This window comes from Streptopelia decaocto (assembly GCF_964273445.1).
Source record: "Streptopelia decaocto genome assembly, chromosome: 10".
Classification (NCBI taxonomy): domain Eukaryota; kingdom Metazoa; phylum Chordata; class Aves; order Columbiformes; family Columbidae; genus Streptopelia; species Streptopelia decaocto.
This window is the reverse complement of record NC_138665.1, coordinates 18,381,456-18,397,388: the sequence shown is the minus strand read 5'-3', so window position 1 is coordinate 18,397,388 and position 15,933 is coordinate 18,381,456. Positions and strand designations below refer to the sequence as shown.

Here is a 15,933-nt window from a genome sequence, read left to right as displayed (position 1 = left end):
CTTCTAATGAATGAAGTTGGTAGCTTTTCACTAACTGTTATGTTTGATCTTCACCATGCTCCTTACGGAAGGAATATCTCTGTGTTACAGCCAAGCTGTAACAATGGGAAGGAGGCTCCAGCTGTTCCAGTGCCTCCTTGTCCTGCAGCTGTTGATGTTGCTGCAGTGTGAGCTGGTTCATCTGGTTGATCCAATGGAAGACTGGGCCTGAGGGTGAAGGGGGTAAATAGGTTTCTGTGGATCAGCCAGGTGAATCGATTCATCCTCCTCAAGGGGAGCAGCATGATTATGTGGCTTGGTGGGATGAGGTGGTGCCAGCCTACAACTGTGTTGAGCAGCGTAATGGAAACACTCTCTTATGAAACGTGTGCATGGGATGTTCGGATCCTGGAAGGGCTGTGGTTTGTGTGGAGTTTCTGCTTTCCAGGCAACAACTCATTTGTGTCTCCTGTGGCACTGCAGGTTCTGGTAGGTACTTGCTTCCTGCACCCCATGGAGATCTCCCTCCTGCAGAATATTTGGGGAGAGGCTTTGAAAGGGCTGTGTGTCCTGCAGGCAGGAAGGTGCTGTTCCTGCTCAGTCTGCCTGCCTGCAAGCTCTGTGGGAGTATCTGATATGGGCAACCTGGAGTCTCCTGGCAAACCACAGAGGCAGGTTTGTGAGGCCTCTGTGACAAAATGTAGTAGGGATGAGAATGTGATGCCATGTGAGGAGACGTTGCTCAGGCCTCTTTCAGTACCTGACTCGTGACCCCCTGTGCTGCCCCTGTGCACAGTGGTGTTTCTGGGACCTGAACAGAGTCTCTGAAGCCACCTGAGCTTGCGTGACCCCACAGCAACTGGCAGCAGGGACACCAGCGTCCAGCAGGCTCTGCCCTCCTCCACGGGGCTGTGGAGGTGTGAAGCAAGAGAGAAGGCTCTAGGGTGATGCATGGGGGGACTGTGCAATGATGTGTGATGTACTATGTGTTGTGAGTCCATCTCAGTGCTGGCCCTGTGTTTTGGTAGAGAGGCCCAGCTCTGCTCTCCAGCCCTGCGGGGTCTTGCTTGCCTGGTGAGATCTCCCTTGCCCTGCAGCAAAGAGTCAGCAAGGTCAAATCCCATTGAGGGCAGAAGGATGAAAACAAGTACTTTTGGAGCCTTCTGTCTCTTGTTCAGTTGCCCTGTATGGTCTGCAGCTGCTGCTTGCGATGTCTCTAGCATCTCAGCCATGCTGGAAGGATTCTCCTGGTGCTGTGTGTCTCTGGGCAGATCCTGAGAGCCCTGTGCTGCTCTGGGTGTGCTCCCTCTCACTGGGCACTCTGCTGTGCAGTGGAATTGTAGCCCTGGGCTTTTGCTGTTCGGGATGCCTGTATCACCAAAATCCTGTGGGAAAGCCTGGTTGGGCAGAGGCCACGTGTGGGGTTGTCCCTGCTCAGCCTATCTCTGCCTTGTGTGTTGCAGTGTTCTTGGGGGCCAGGAATGCCCACTCGGTCCTGAAGCGCTTTCCCCGAGCCAACGGCTTCTTGGAGGAGATCCGGCAGGGCACCATCGAGCGGGAGTGCATCGAGGAGGTCTGCAGCTATGAGGAGGTCAAGGAAGTGTTCGAGAACAAGGAGAAGACGGTGTGTTTGTCCTGCCCTGCTCCCCAGTGGATGTGTGAGAGCTTACGCCTTAGCAAGCTGGGGGTGGAGAAGGAAAGCGCAGAGGGAACAGCCTCTCCTGTTCTCTTTGTCCTCGTCTGTCTGCAGGCAGCATGCTGTGGACTCACTTTCCAGCATGACTTTCCCTTCCCAGGCAATGCCCTCACGTTGGCATTGCCAGGACACTCTGCCCACAGCCACAGGTCACGCTGGCACTCCCGTGTGGGAAATCTGTGCCGTTGTCCTCGATGCTCCAGGCTGGGGTTGGCGTTAGCTGAATTCCTCCCTGCATGGTGTGGAGGCTGTTGTTGAGGGATGTTCCCTTGATCTTTTATATTGGTTCCCAGCAGCACTTCAGGTGCTGACAGCCCTGGTGAGGGTTGTGGGGGATGGCCAAAAATCTGCCTCTTGTGGGCCTGGGAAGGGCAGTGACTATTGGTCAAGGAGTGCTTGCCCCACCTGCAGCATATGACGGTTGCTTCTCTGTTTCTGCCACAGATGGAGTTTTGGAAGGGCTACACGAACTCTGTCTACTCCGTCAAGGACCCCGGGCACAGCACGGAGCGCTCAGACGCTATGTATGTGGTGGTGCCCCTCTTGGGAGTGGCTCTTCTAATAGTCATCGCCCTCTTCATCATCTGGAGGTGCCAGCTTCAAAAGGCCACCCGCCACCGTCCCTCCTACGCCCAGAACCGTTACCTGGCCAGCCGAACGGGACGCAGCCTCCCCAGGGTCATGGTGTACCGAGAGCGGTCGCAAAGCCAAGGGGAAACCCAATACCAGCGAGAAGCGAGCAACCGGGTGGCTGGAGACAGCAGAGCTGGGGGCACCCCCCAGCAAGACAACACCCTTTACCCACCAGAGCACTCGGTCTCTGTCCTCTCCAGACTGTCTAGTGCCACTCCTCCACCTTCCTACGAGGAGGTGACAGGCCACCCAGAGAGCAGCAGCGGGGAAGAGACCAGTGTCTCCTACAATGACCCACCACCCAAGTATGAAGAGATCGTGGCCGCTGCCCCCGTTGCAGGCAAATAGCGGATCTGCCTCCCTCCTGCCTCTTCACACACTCACACTCCCCCCCGCCCAACCCTTTGCCGTGCCCAGGACCCCTTTTGGGTGCCAGTTGGCACCCCATCTCACCTGTACAAGCTGGTGCCATCACACAATAGCCTTACCCTTCTAACCAAAAATAGCTGTCCCCAGGTGGGGTGAGGCTGGGCTGCAGGGATGGCTCTGAGCCAGCCAGCTGTCCCCTGCCCCTCACTCCCCGCTCACATAAGTGCTGTAGCAGCCAGAGCAGAGTGGCAGCTTGTTCCTGGCTCAACGCAGGGGTCTCCCCATGGTGCATTTGATCCCCTACTTACCCCTTGAATAGATAGAACATTTCCCATTATTAAAATGGCCTCACTGCCTCCCTGGGCTGCTGCTCAGCCTTACCCCACATCCTCATCTGGCCCCGTTTTGCTGCTCCAGGCTCTGATGAGGAGTTGGGGATGCAGGAAGTGTGTGGTGAATTTCTGTCCATCCCCGCAGTCGGTGTCCACACTGTGTTTGGGGATAAAGTGCCTCCCTTGTGTGGATTTGCTGCCAGGGGGGAATGGGGAGCCTGGTCCATCCTGCGGTGCCTGTAGTGATATTCACTGTCCAGAGATCAGGAGGAGCAGTCAGGGAGGGACTCTCTGATCTCCTAGGTCCCTTTGGAAAGGGGGAAGGGCTCGTGGTGGTCTCGTACAGGAGGTAAGTGACTTTGGAGTAGCAGGTCCTTTTCCTGATGCTCTCCACTTCCCTCCTGCGGGGTGCCAGGAAGCTGGAACTTTGGCTATGTCAGAGCTGCCTGATGGGCTCATCTCTGACCTCAGGCCAAGCGTGGTCCTGTGGCTTTAAGCGCTGGGGATGATTCTTTTTCCTGGAGAATCCTGGAAAAAAGGCGCCTGTCTGGTGTCTGCACCAGAGGTGGGATGCTGGCACAGGGAGACTGGACAGGCCAAACCTCCGCGCTCTGTACCCCAAACCTCTCTGTCCTGCCTGGCCCCTCTCTTTGGTGCTCTTTGTTCTCTGGAGCAGGTTAAGGGGAGTGTGAGAGCCCACTCTCCTCCAGGCCCACCACTCTGGTGGGCAGAGTGCTTGGTGGTCCTGGCCATGGTGCGGAGCTGACAGAGGTGGCTGCAGCAGTGAGGGCTGACCATGCCGTGACCCAGCAATGCCAGTGGGTCGGGAGTAGAGCCAGACCCTGTTGTACCTGACCACTGGCTGGTTGTGGTGCCACGGCAAAGCCAGGTGCTTTGCTGTGGGACCAGTGTCCCCTTTTCCTGGGCAGCTGTTTTTGGGGTCCAAGCAATGGGGCTGTCATTTCCCAGTCATGTCTGATGGGTTAGAAAGGGGGTTGTGTTCACCTGCGCCATAGGACTAGCCCACAAACACCCAGCACTGCCACTCCTTGGTGTTCACCCCCATACCAGTCTCTCCACCAGCACCGAAAGGCTATTGTACATCTCTGCACCTGCTCAGTCCCAACGATGCTCTCGCTGCAGGTGCCCTCAGCCCAGAGCTGAGGTTTGCCCAGCGGGGCTGTTCCTGGGGCAGGACATGGGTTTGCAGCTGCTGGCACCTTGTCTGTCCCCTCCCAGGCCTTTACTCTGCCTTTCAGCCTTAGCAAATTGGGCTTATGGGAAGACCTGACAGCGAGCATTGGGGTCAGAGCCTGGAAAAGATTGGAGGGAGACAGAAGGGCACTCTGCATCCTCTGTCTTTGATGCTCAGTCATTATCCCTGCAGTTTGTATTCTGTAAAACTTGGTATATTTCTGTGAAAAAAAATTAAAAAAGGTATTTATTAAAAAACCCTCATGGTCTGAGTGGCACAGAGTGACTTTTTCCCATGGGGGGGTGCAGCTGGATTTCCATCTCGCGAGGGTGCCTGGGGCTCAGCTCTGCAGGACAATGGAGGCAGCTGTGGCACTGATACCCACCCTGGGCACAGCTGCAGGAGGGGACCATCTCTGGGGACCATCTCTGGGGACCATCTCTGGGGACCAGGTGTGTGCTGCTGTGGGGCTGGGAGTGAACCCAACGCCAGGACTGGAGCCTTTGACTTCCCTGGGCATGAGATGCAATTCTCAGAGCCGGAGTGTGTCCTGTGAGCCCTGACCAGTTGGTAGGTGAAGTGCGGAGCGACTTCCTAAGGTCTTTGAGGGGATTTAGGTGCACAAGGTTTCTTGCTATTCCTCTATGTGCTCCTAAACCTCTTAGATAATCCCCTTTAAATAGCAAGAGTAGGGCAGCATAGGATTTAGTTTAAGCCCTTTCAAAACCAGATTTTACGGTCCGATCTTGGACTCTGTCTCCATTCAGAAATGCTTAAAACTTGTCATTCATCCCAAACGGATCGTTTTTATCACTGCAAACTCCACTGAGAGGCAGGCGAGATTAGCTGTGGCACAGCTCGGTGCTGGGATGGCCACTGTCCCTGCTCCTGCCCGGTCCTGTGCTGGATCATCTCAGCTGGGGCTGGGGCTGCCTGGCCTTGGGGTCCCCTGGCCTTGATCCGTGGGTCGGTTCGCCTGCAGCCACCCCTGAGCAGCGTGTGCCTGGGACGGGGTGGAGCTCCCGCGTTTGCCTTTGTCCCCCAGTTTTGCCCCTGGCAAGAGCGATCCCTTCCGTCCGGCAGACTTTTTACTTCGCGGGAGGGACGAGGGTGACCTGCGGGCGGGGGGGCCGGGCTGGGGGTGCCCGCTGTCCCCGGGGAGGCGCTGCGCTGATGAGTCGTTAATTACCCCGGCTGCGGCTTTAAGCGCGGCGAGGGGGCGGGTTGTTCCAGCAGCTACCGCCCCCGCCCCGGCTGGTCAGCGGGTGCGGCTGTTTACAGGTCCGGGAGTTCCTTTGGGCTGCAAAAACAAGTAAGTGTCCCGCACTCCCCCCGCCTGTGCAAGCCGGTGGGTACGGGGAACTGGACGGGACGGGGCGGGACTCTGCGGGCAGCCCTGGCGGGGAAGCGCGTCCGGCAGCGGCGGTGCTGTGGAGGCCCTGGGGGACCCCTCCCGCCTCCCACCCCCGCGGGTGTTCGGCTTTTCTCACGCGTGTCCCGTGGCCTGAGTTCCTCAGCCCCCCCGGGTTGCTGTGTCTGGGATCCCCGAAGCCCTTTTCTCCCCAGCGCATCCCTAAGGCGGGGGACGCGGGGGCCAGAGGGGTCACCCTGCGTGGGGTCACTCTGCGTGGCCGTGGCAGGTGACAAAACCCATTTCCCCTCCTTGTTTAGCCCCTTTCTACCGTGACAAGGCACAGCTCCGAGCTGCAGGGCAGAGCTGTGAGCGAGGTCGGCTCCTCTAGCAGAGGGCTGCTCACTCCTGCACCCCATCCTGGTACCCCCTCCTGCCTTGTATGGAGCATGCGGGGCTGGGGAGGGACGGAGAGAGGAAGGTTGTAGGGTTTCCTTCCACAGGGCAGATTTTCCAGGCTTGCAGGACTTAAACCCGCTCACAGGCTTAGTGTGCTGGAAATTCCCTGTCGCTGCACATGCAAGAAGTGCCAAAGCAGAGGCCCAGAAGGAATCCTCTTCCGCTGGCGAGGTGGGGTTGCTTGGCAATGGCTAGAAAAAGCCCTAAAGAAAGTTAAAAGAGGAAATCCCACCAGTTAAGCGTTTTGTTCTTACGGGTTTTGACAGCAGATTTTTGTTTTTTCTTAATAGCTTGGTCTCTTAGAGCCTGCTTCTCACTGCCCTCTTATCCCTCTGCTCTCTGGGAGCTGCAGCAGCTTCAGGGGTGATTAGAAAATGAACTGATCTGCCCTCTCCGGATTTATTGTTATTAATATATGCTGGTTTCCCAGAGAGCAGTCTGAGAAAGCAACAGTGTTCACTCCTCTAAAGCACCAGAAATGTGAAGGAGAAACCTGTCTCCGTGGTTGTGGGGCTGGGCGTCTGACACAGGTTTCTCTTGTGGGACTGATACCACTTTAGGACTGTCCCAGGACTTATTGCCCCCCTTTCGAGTGGGGGAGTTCCTGCAAAAACCCACTTTATTTGAGGTTTGGGGGACAAGCAGGGTGCATGTGTGTTTTGACACCCAAGGGTTTTGTCACCCATGCCAGCATTGGGTCTGGGCAGGGTGGTGGAGAAGGCGTGGGGCAGGTGGGGGCAGCTGTGCCCCCACACCCCGTGTCTCCAGCAGTGCCTCTGGGGCAGCCCGAGTTGCAGGGACGGGGATCTCATCTCTGCACAGCTGGAAACAGGAAATCCCTGCTGCTGATGCTGGGCAAATTTCTATCTCTTCAATTAAAAGGTTTTTAATGACAGAGGAGAGAGCAGCGCGAGGCAGGTGATCACTGAAGCGCTGGTTATTGCAGACACGGAGCCGGTTCTGCTGCCTTCCCGTAGATGGGGTTGCAGGGCCTGTCTGCTGCAGGGGACGGGATCAGTGGCTCAGTGGCCACATTTCCCGTGGTCCTTCATGCTTTGGGCAGTGCTGCTCCCCAGGGATCTCCCCCTGCTCCTTTGCCATGGGTGGTATCCTGGGGGTGCCGGCGGGCAGGGGCAGGCGAGAGGGTCCAAAGAAGCAGCAGCAAGGTGGGGAGCCCTGGCTGCTGTCAGCTGGGAGCAGCCTGGTGGGCTGGAAACGCAGCGTCAGACACCCAGCTGCTAAATATAGTCCCTGGATGTGATCAAAGAAGGCAATGCCCCTGCGTGCTCCTATTAGCTGCCTCCTCTCATCTTCCCCCTTGAGCTTCGAAGAGGAAAACCTTTCTTTCCTCTGGTTGTTCATGCTGTGGTGGAGCAGCAGTTTGTCTTGTGGTGGAGATTTTGACCTGGAAGCAAACTGGGAGCTTTTTGAGTGTGGAAAACTCCAAGGGCAGCAGCAAGGAGGGTGCAGAGAGGCTGTGCATGTGTGTGGCGTGTCTGGGATGCTGGGACAGTGCTGGGGTCCAACTGGGATGTGCCAGCATCAGCAGCCCTCACTTGCTGGGGTTTTCTCCTCAGCTGCAGCTTTTTGGGAAATAATGAAGAGCGCATATGCTGGGAGCCAGGAAGGTGTTTTTTGGGCCTCTGTGTGTTCTGAGCAGCTGCAGAGCCCCGGATGGTATCTGTGTCCCTTGTCCTGTTCAGGCTGCCCCCAGGAGCAGTGAGAGCTGGAGACTGTTCCTCCATGCCAGTCCCCTCCTGGGAGAAAGCCAAGAGGATGCTGACCTGTGCTTTTCCTTACCCTCTGGGAGGATGGTTCAGCATCTGGCAGCTCTGCTTGGGGCAAAGTCCATCTTGTTCAGCTTGGTATGAGTCACTTGAGAAGGTGGGTGCTGGACGGGGTGTGGAATGGGGTATGGGCCTGCTACAGCGAAAGTGTGTGTGGAGAAAGAGCTTAGTGCTCTGTTTTTTCTGTGGTAACCTGGAATCCTATCACCAAAACGTTTTGTTTTTTTCTACAAGACCTCTTTTTTTTCCTTGAAGGTGTATGAACACAAAAATGTGTGCCCAGCCCTCCAAAAAAAATGACTTCTGGATGGATTATTTTGTTTGTTTTCACTCACTAGTTTTTAGGGTATACTGAACTGCTCTTCTCCCACAGCTTTTCCTTGCTATCAATTGAAGTAATAGGTGCGAAGCTCATGCTCTGCTCCCAGGACATGTAGGAGTTTTCTCCTTTCTCTTTCTGCCGATCAGGAGTTCCCAGGTGCAGCAGCCCCGTGCCCTTGTCCCCATCAGCTGAGCTTCATGGGACACCCCATTCTCCAGGATGACTCTGACGGGGTCTATCTTTTGGGTTGTTTCTGCCTATATTTTAGCTGTCTTACAGCATGTGTGCAGGTGCCGGTTTGAAGAGCTCCTTGCTCCTGCTTTCGCTCAGCTTTCTTTTCCTCTGTGTGAAACCCCAGGGTGCTCGAGCAATCTGAGGGAATAGAAAGAAGATGTGGCCGTTTTGGGGATTGGACCTTAACCGAGTGCGCTGTGACCTGCTCTTCACAGAAGCCATCAATCAAAGGATGCAGGTTCCCAACAGGCTGAAGGTGGCAGATAGCTTCAGCCCTGTGGACAAGGAGCCAGTGACAGAGGACATCCCTCCTTCCTTTCGGATGCACATCCCTGATAGGATTTCTCTTGCAGGTAATGTCCTGGGTTGTCTTTTGGGGTGGCTGAAGGTTGATGGGGCTCTACTATGTGGTAGGGAGTAGGATCTCTTTATGAAGTCCCCAGTGGTTTGCTTTGCAAGGGGAGAGGACAGGGGCAGATGTTGTAGTCAGCTTTCTTCTGGAAGGTAGGACAGGATGGGGGAGAGATGCTTGGGGAGAGGTGGGAAAAGGTGACCAACAGAAGGCAGGAGGGGTCTCTTAGCTCCAAAAAGTAAGAAGCAAAGTGCGGAGGCATCTCCTTCCACATCTCTTACAGTTCCCTCTGGGCCTTTGGTAGGCTGCCTGCTTTGGGATGCAGAGACATATGGCCCTGTTCTCTTTGAGAAACTGCTCCCAAACCTCACTCTTCCAGAACAGCCTGTCCGGTTGCTTTCCAGTCCACGCCTCTCTGGCTTGTCCTGCAACTCACATCTGTGGCACATGGCTTTTGATGTACATCTGGTAACACCAGACAGAGGGTTGGGTCTCCTACATGGGTGGATCTCTCTTCTCTCCTGTCCTGAGGGCACTGAGTTTGGTTTAATTCTTTTCTCTCTCCTCTCTGTAGAAATGTCAGATGCCAGTTTGAGGCCCATCCTGCTGAACCAGCAAAGGAAGGTCCCCTCTGTTGTGGTGCATGTGTCCCCAGACTCCGCTGCGCAGCCCACCCACCTCGGGGACCTCCCTTATCTGCACGTGGCCAGCAGATCAAGCTCCCAGAAACGCAAACGATTGGTACCGTATTGAGAACGGATGGGATTGCCTGTGGCGGGAAAGGGGAGCAATCTCATTGTTGGGTTTCTCCAGAGGTCTGTTATCAGCCTGAGCCAGAATGTATCTTACAGAGTGCTCTCTCCTTCCAGGAGGTCCAAGGAGTGAGGACGTAGGGGTGGTGGGATCTCTTTCTGTCCCATAACCAGTACACACCTGTGTGTTGGGACATGGATTCAGCCAGGTCTCCTGCTACATTTTGTGAGCAGGAGATGGGCTGAGGTAGATGCAGTCCCCCCACAACCTCCTGCTACTTTTGAAGTCTCTGTTTGTCCTGGATGAAGTATGAGGAGGAGCTGTTTTTCATTGCAGTGTAAAGGGTTCTGGCGTCAGAACTTAGAGCAGATTTTAACCTTGTATGAAACTAATCCAGAGACATAGGCAGGCCAAGGCTTGGTGTGGCTGCTGGAGCTGCTGATCTGCCTTCTCAAGTGCTTTCACTTCCCTGAGATTCAAGAGCCATTCCCAGATGTGCTGGGTACAGGATTTTTGATCTGAATAGAGATTAGACCAGCAGGTTTGTTGCTGGTGCCCATCTCCCTGCTCTGAGCATGTCTCCACCTGCTCCAGCATCAGCTCACCAGGTTTGGAGTCCATGTAGCGCTCCCACCACTGACTGCTTTCCCCATGGATGGACTCCTGGCACTGCAGGGCACGGGGCTGGGCTCGCCCTGTGTGGGGTCTCCGCCCTAAAGCAGTTGTGTTTGATGCTGACAGGGCCACCACAGCAGCAGGTCGCGGCGGGAGAGGACTCCAAATGACTGTGCCCAGCTGGCCTTGCACAGTCCGGGACAGCACCATGAGCGGTGAGCGAGAGCACAGAGCTGTCTGGGGTGGGTGGGCATCAGCATCCTCTGTTGATCTGATGCCCTCTGTTGTCAGTGCCCTGAGGTGGGGGGTATCCAGATTGGGGCAAGGCAGCACCTGGCATATCCTACTTGTGCTCCTGGCATGAGAGAAGCTTTGTGCCAGGCAGCATTGAAGGCAGCTGCGTTGGTCCCCAGGGTGATGAGCTCTCTGCTGAGATGCACGTGTCTCGTCTTCCAGCACGCTGGGAGTGCTGTCCGTCCTTGCCTGGCCATTGGGCCCGGAAGACCTTGCTGCCTGCTCTGGCTGTGCCCATGTTCCCCTTGGCGCTCTGCAACGTGCTCTCCTGCTCCAGCACCAGCACGGCAGAGCGCTGGGGGCTACGGGCAGGTGACCACTGGCAAAGGAGGCACCAGGGCTTAACTGGGTTTATGCAGTGGTTGTTGAAGCCTGTGCCTTACAGATAGGGTGGGCTTAGACCACACTTGCTTTTCAGCTCTTTGAGTGTAGCTTGTGAGCAGCAGCATGGTGATAGTGATCTTCTGTTCATGGTCTTGGGCTCCAGAGTCCCTCTGGTGGAGAAATGGTCTCTAACTTAATCCCAGAGCAGAGCCACTTTTCCTCCTGGAAGTCCAGGGTTGTCGTGGGTGGCAGGAGAGCTTCCTTCTGTAACCCCTGTGAGAGCGGCTGGTGAAGGTCTGGGTGTCACACAGCCATGGGTGGTTTTGGAGGAGTCAGGCGACTGCCTCTGAGGCTGCTGGAGGGGGTTCTCCTACTCGGTGATGTGGGGGTCTGGGTGCCCATGGCATTGCCCAGAGGTGCTTGGAGCTCTTGAAGGAATGAAGGGCACTTCGAAATGCCTGTATGTGCCCGTACTGTACCAGGCCAGGAAATAACAGGTGTGATTCTGTGTGCACCCCAGTGAGGACACGTGCCCCCTACCTGCGCACAGGGTCCCGGTCCCCCTCCTCGTGGAGACGGGCAGGATCTACTCCATGCAGAACATCTTCCAGACCATGTACCACCTGGGCCAGGTGCTCTACCACCGTTTCCAGGATTCCTTGCAAGACCCAGTGCTGTCCAGGTGACTTCAGCTCATCTTGAGCCACCTCTGTGTCACTCTGCCAGGACTTGCCTTTGCTTTTCTAAGGCATGAGCCAGGCGTGAGCTCTGCAAACCACAGGAGCAGGCTGGTCCTGCATGGCTGCCCCAGACTCTCCTCCTCGCCTGTCCTGGGTGCAGCAGTCCCTGCTAACCCAGCCCAGCTCCTGTCTCCTGCTCAGCTTAACACTGGGTGCCCTGAGCGACCAAATGCTGCCTGTGACGTTGCTGGTTTTTCACATGCTCTTCACTGCTAAGCAAGTGCTAATTTTTCTGCATGCTTTGATAGCTTGATGGAGATCAATGTGTGAAAGGAATCAAAGTTGAGAGCAGATGGCCTGACTCAGGTCCTATCTGTGAGACACCCATTCCTGCAGGCTCCCAGCACCCTTGGCTGTATCTTAATTGCTATTAATTAACTTTTTCCACAAACTGGGTGCACCGAGGTACCAACCGCATAGCCAGTGTCTCTGGCCAGAGTGCAGTGTGCCGGTGTGCACACTGGAGCAGGTATGCAATGACCTCAGTCTCTCCAGATGGGCTGGAGTAACTATCTCCACCACACTCTTATGTGTGCAAGTCCAGTGAATTTAACATGTTCAAAGACGTCATTGTGGCCCTAAGGTGTCCGCACCGCTCTAAGGCTGCTGAACACCCAGAGGAGTGTCTAAATACTTCTAATTCTCCTTGAACAAAGGCTCCAGGAGGAAAGGGAAGGAGAGTGAGCATCCATCATCAGTGCCATCCGCAGCACATCCTGCCTTCCCTCCCCAGCTGGCACGGAGGTGCAGGAGCAGAGCTGGCTTCTGCCTGCAGACAATGCAAAGTGATGTCCCCGCTTTTAGCCACAGAAGGCTGATTGTCTTCAAATGTTGCTTTTTTTTTTCTTTTTTTTTTTTAATTTTAAATGGAGTCTGGGCATGCCAACAGATCTAGTTAGTGACTGTATAAGGCCTTCTCCCTCCTTCCATCAGCAGTAAAGGAGGTTTAGGCCGTGGTACCATGAGAGGTGGTACGTTGTAGAGCTGCTGTAGCGCAGTGGGCTGAGTCCTGGGCCTCTCGCCAGGTCTCAGTCTCCCTTTGAAACCAACCCCCTTGAAATGCCTCTTCTTAGTACTTTGCATCACTTGAGATGCATACAGTACCTCTTAGATACAACAACTTTGTACCTCTATGCAACAATAAAAATAAAAAATGACCAAGCTGACTTGTTTGTCCTGAAATTTTAATAAAGTAAAGTCTGGTCTTGGACAGACTGGAATATGGTTACCTCTTGAAGGGTGTGAGTCATCAGAAAGTAATTTATAGTCTCTCCTCTAAAGGGTGTTCACCTGTATCAGCTGGGATTTTTTCAGTCAAAAGCCCCAGGATGTGTCCTTTCCTAATGGCTCTGTGCTGGGGGAATTTGGATTTTCTTTCTGTTATGCTTTTCATTTTACACTGCAGCCACATTACATGGAGGTATTATCTCACAAATGTATTTTTCAGACAGATTCACTGAATCTCTGCATGCAGTTCTGGCTTGTCTTCAGTGAGATCAACATCATGTTGCAAACAGGAATAAACACCCTCCTGTCCCCAAGGTCTCTGAAGGAGCCGTGTTAGACACTCATTAACTGCACAGTATCAAGTGCCTATGCAAGTTATTGGTGTGCACAGGGGGGTTTGGTTATAGAAGAGCTGGTGCAAACCTAGCCTATGATGACAGGAACAACAGACTGAACATGGCAATTTTGATTTTTCTCACTGTGCATCTATTTCTTTGTGTGTCTCGGTGCTGTGGGCCCTGCAGCAAGGCTGGTTCCCCAGGGGATGCCCTGGAGTTCCCTGGTCTGTGTTGCCTCTGCCAGTGCAGCCGCTAATCCCAGTGGTGGCCCCTTTGTTTCCAGGGGTGGAAGAAAGTGGTGCATGCGTGGGTGGCTTGTTTATGTTTCAAGTTGCAGGTAAAACTTGCTAGAAGAGCAAACAGTGATACTTTTTTGTTATTGTTGTTGTTGAGGGCACAGGGAAAGTGAGCTTGGGGTACCTGGAGATACCAGAGAGGAGCAAATCCATGTGTCAGCAACCACAGGACCCTTTTCTGCTGGCTGATGCACTTGCTTATATAGTTTTCCCTCAGTTGATGGCTGCTTCCCACCTGTGGGATCCTCACCTGCTGATGTAAATGAGGTCATCCTTCCATTTTGGTATTGGCCGTGTGATACTTATTTACCTGACTGGCTCTAAAGATGATTTATTTAACCCTCAATGAATTCCTCTGACTACAGGGGACGGATGCTCGGTAAATATCTTGTTTTCTCTCTGATGGTTGTCTAAGGAAATACAAGCATGCGTTTTCCCTGTTGCCTGTCATGGCATGTGCTGTGTGTTTTGTTGTGACACTACTGGGTGCATGGTGGAGGGGTATAAATATGCATGATGAGGGTTAAGAGGAGATGAGTAGATGCTGTGCAGGTGCCATTTCCTTTCTCCTGATGCTGCATCCAGACAGCCCATCCTGGGCATCACACGCTACCTGCATGGCTCGGCTTCCCGTGGCGATGCCGTGTGTGAGGGAAGGTAATTGCACCTCTTGATTGGTGTTTGTCTGTCTGCATCTCTGTTTTTCTTCCTCAGCTCCCAGGAGGTTGGCCCAGCCCTGGAGGGCACCTTGGAGGAGGTTGGGGTGGCTGAGATGGCAGCAATGAGAAAACAGGTAAGATGGGGGTGAAGGGCTGCAAATGTCTTCTGGGAGAGCTGTAGGAGGGTGGGCGAGGAGGCTCTGGGGGTCTGTTGCTTGGCCCTGTTGAGCTGGCCTTGCCAAACTGGTCCCAGCTAATGGAGAAGCAGGGGAGGACTTACATGTGTATTGACTCATCAAGCTCCTGCCCTGAGTGGCTGTAGGGCTACAGGAGACAGCCAGACCCTTCCATCTGCTGGTGGTAAAGGGCTCAGATGCTCCTCTGATGGGAAGGACCTTTTGCTGAAGCATCTGCTCAGGAGCTGAGCTACAGCTGCTAATTCTCCCAAACAAAGATAACTGCTGCTCTAGGAAAGAGGACGTGAAGGAGAGAGCAGTTCCCATCCCTCCATCCGTTGCTGTCCCACACCTCTGGGGTGTAGCAAGTGTCCTGCACTTTGCTGCAGGGCTGACAGTGGCCCCACCGCTTCCCTTGCAGCTGACGAGGATCTCGGGGAGGCTTCGCGTGCTGGAGGAGCAGTGCAACGCCTGGCGGCAGAAGGAAGCCCTGGTCTACTCCGTGCTGATCTCCGCCTGCCTCATCAACACATGGCTCTGGCTGAGGAGATGATTTCCTGTGCCCTGATCTCCCCTGCCCAACCCCGGCAGTGAGGGTGAGGGCAGGGGAGAGTCCTTGCTCGTGTACTTGTAAACAGTAAAACTATGTGTTTCTTCTTAACTTGACCTGCTTTTTGCACTGCAGGCCCTTGAGGATTTGTGTGCTTTAGGCCGTGATTACAATGAAGATGCCATCCCTCTCCCATCAGAGGTGGGTGGGGGAAACGATGGAGCTGGACAGGAGGTGTCTGTCCTGTGCAAAGTAATGGGAGACCCTCTGGCCCTTGGGCTGCCTGCTAGAGGAGGCACAAAACCAAGGTGTTAGGTGTTCGTGGACATGGGGTCTGGTTACAGTCTTAGCCTGTGGTGGGCTCAGTCCCCTGACCATGTCCCAGCTTGGACAACTCAGTTCTGACCCAATAAAAGTTCTCAGCCAGCTGCTGTGATCTGTTCCTCATCTTCCACGCAAAAAACTTGTGTAGAGTGGTTGAGTGATTTTAAACTGCTGGTAGGTTTTCTTTTCTTCCTTGCACAACTGCTCTTTGGTGGAAGTAGCCCTGATGGTTCTCCTGTGCCGTAGCCCCTTCCCTAGGAGACATGCAGCCCGAGATGCTCCCATCCCTGCAGCTGCTGCTGTGCCACCATCTCTTCCGCTCCCGTCCTGCTTGAGCCAGTTCAACAGCAGATTTACAAATACTCAGATCCAAAGTGGCTGTAAGATCATTGCTGAGATCTGGGCTTATTCAGGAGCTTGGCTGTTTCCCAGATTGATTTAAATAGGAAACCTCCTCATGGGGACTCTCTGGATTATAAGACCTCACACCAACAGTGATAGCACCAGACAGGCTGTGGAAAATTGCCCATTGGGCAGCAGTAGGTATTTGTTAGTTTGCCCGGGCCAGAGGGCAGGATGGCTCCCAGCTCTGCTGCCAAGCTGTAACTTCAGCAATGGTGCCAGAACACAGGTGAGGGGAATTATTGGCCCAGATTCTCTTTAGCTAAAAACAAACCCTGTTCAACAGCTTTGCCATTTCTTTCCTTTTGTGGAGTTCAGTAACACCTGGGTGTGAGCTGCCTTTGGGTTGCTTTTGGTGGTTCTTCTAGCACATCTGCTGGAGTTGTGCTTCCAAGGCTCTGGAGGCAGGTTTTGGCATGGCCTAACAGGACCTCTCTGTTCTACCTATAAGTAATTGTATCTGGATCTACAGGTCATCCAGATGTCCCAAGGGCTTGTTTACAGACACGGATGCTTGGGTGTTTCT

General features: G+C 54.3%; 2 protein-coding genes across 4 annotated transcripts; both read left to right on the top strand.

Moving 5' to 3' along the window:
* Positions 1 to 615: 615 nt before the first annotated feature.
* On the top strand, positions 616 to 2,705 carry PRRG3 (proline rich and Gla domain 3; the record flags this gene model as incomplete). Its single annotated transcript, XM_082062198.1, has 3 exons — positions 616 to 706; positions 1,443 to 1,603; positions 2,120 to 2,705. 3 exons carry the CDS (start codon positions 616 to 618, stop codon positions 2,654 to 2,656), a joined length of 789 nt encoding a protein of 262 aa, XP_081918324.1. The 3' UTR covers positions 2,657 to 2,705.
* A 2,688-nt stretch (positions 2,706 to 5,393) lies between these two features.
* Positions 5,394 to 14,792, top strand: LOC309444314 (mitochondrial fission factor homolog A-like). 3 transcript variants are annotated; one of them, XM_082062024.1, is made up of 8 exons: positions 5,394 to 5,516; positions 8,482 to 8,710; positions 9,284 to 9,450; positions 10,204 to 10,292; positions 11,216 to 11,377; positions 13,662 to 13,675; positions 14,011 to 14,089; positions 14,553 to 14,686. In XM_082062024.1, the coding sequence occupies exons 2-7, from the start codon at positions 8,515 to 8,517 to the stop codon at positions 14,079 to 14,081; spliced, it is 699 nt and encodes a 232-aa protein (XP_081918150.1). In that variant the 5' UTR covers positions 5,394 to 5,516; positions 8,482 to 8,514; the 3' UTR covers positions 14,082 to 14,089; positions 14,553 to 14,686. The 3 variants fall into 3 exon arrangements, with proteins under 3 accessions (XP_081918150.1, XP_081918148.1, XP_081918149.1); XM_082062022.1 differs by lacking the exon at positions 13,662 to 13,675 and having other exon boundaries at positions 14,553 to 14,792; XM_082062023.1 differs by lacking the exons at positions 5,394 to 5,516; positions 13,662 to 13,675 and adding an exon at positions 7,720 to 7,898 and having other exon boundaries at positions 14,553 to 14,792.
* Positions 14,793 to 15,933: the final 1,141 nt, after the last annotated feature.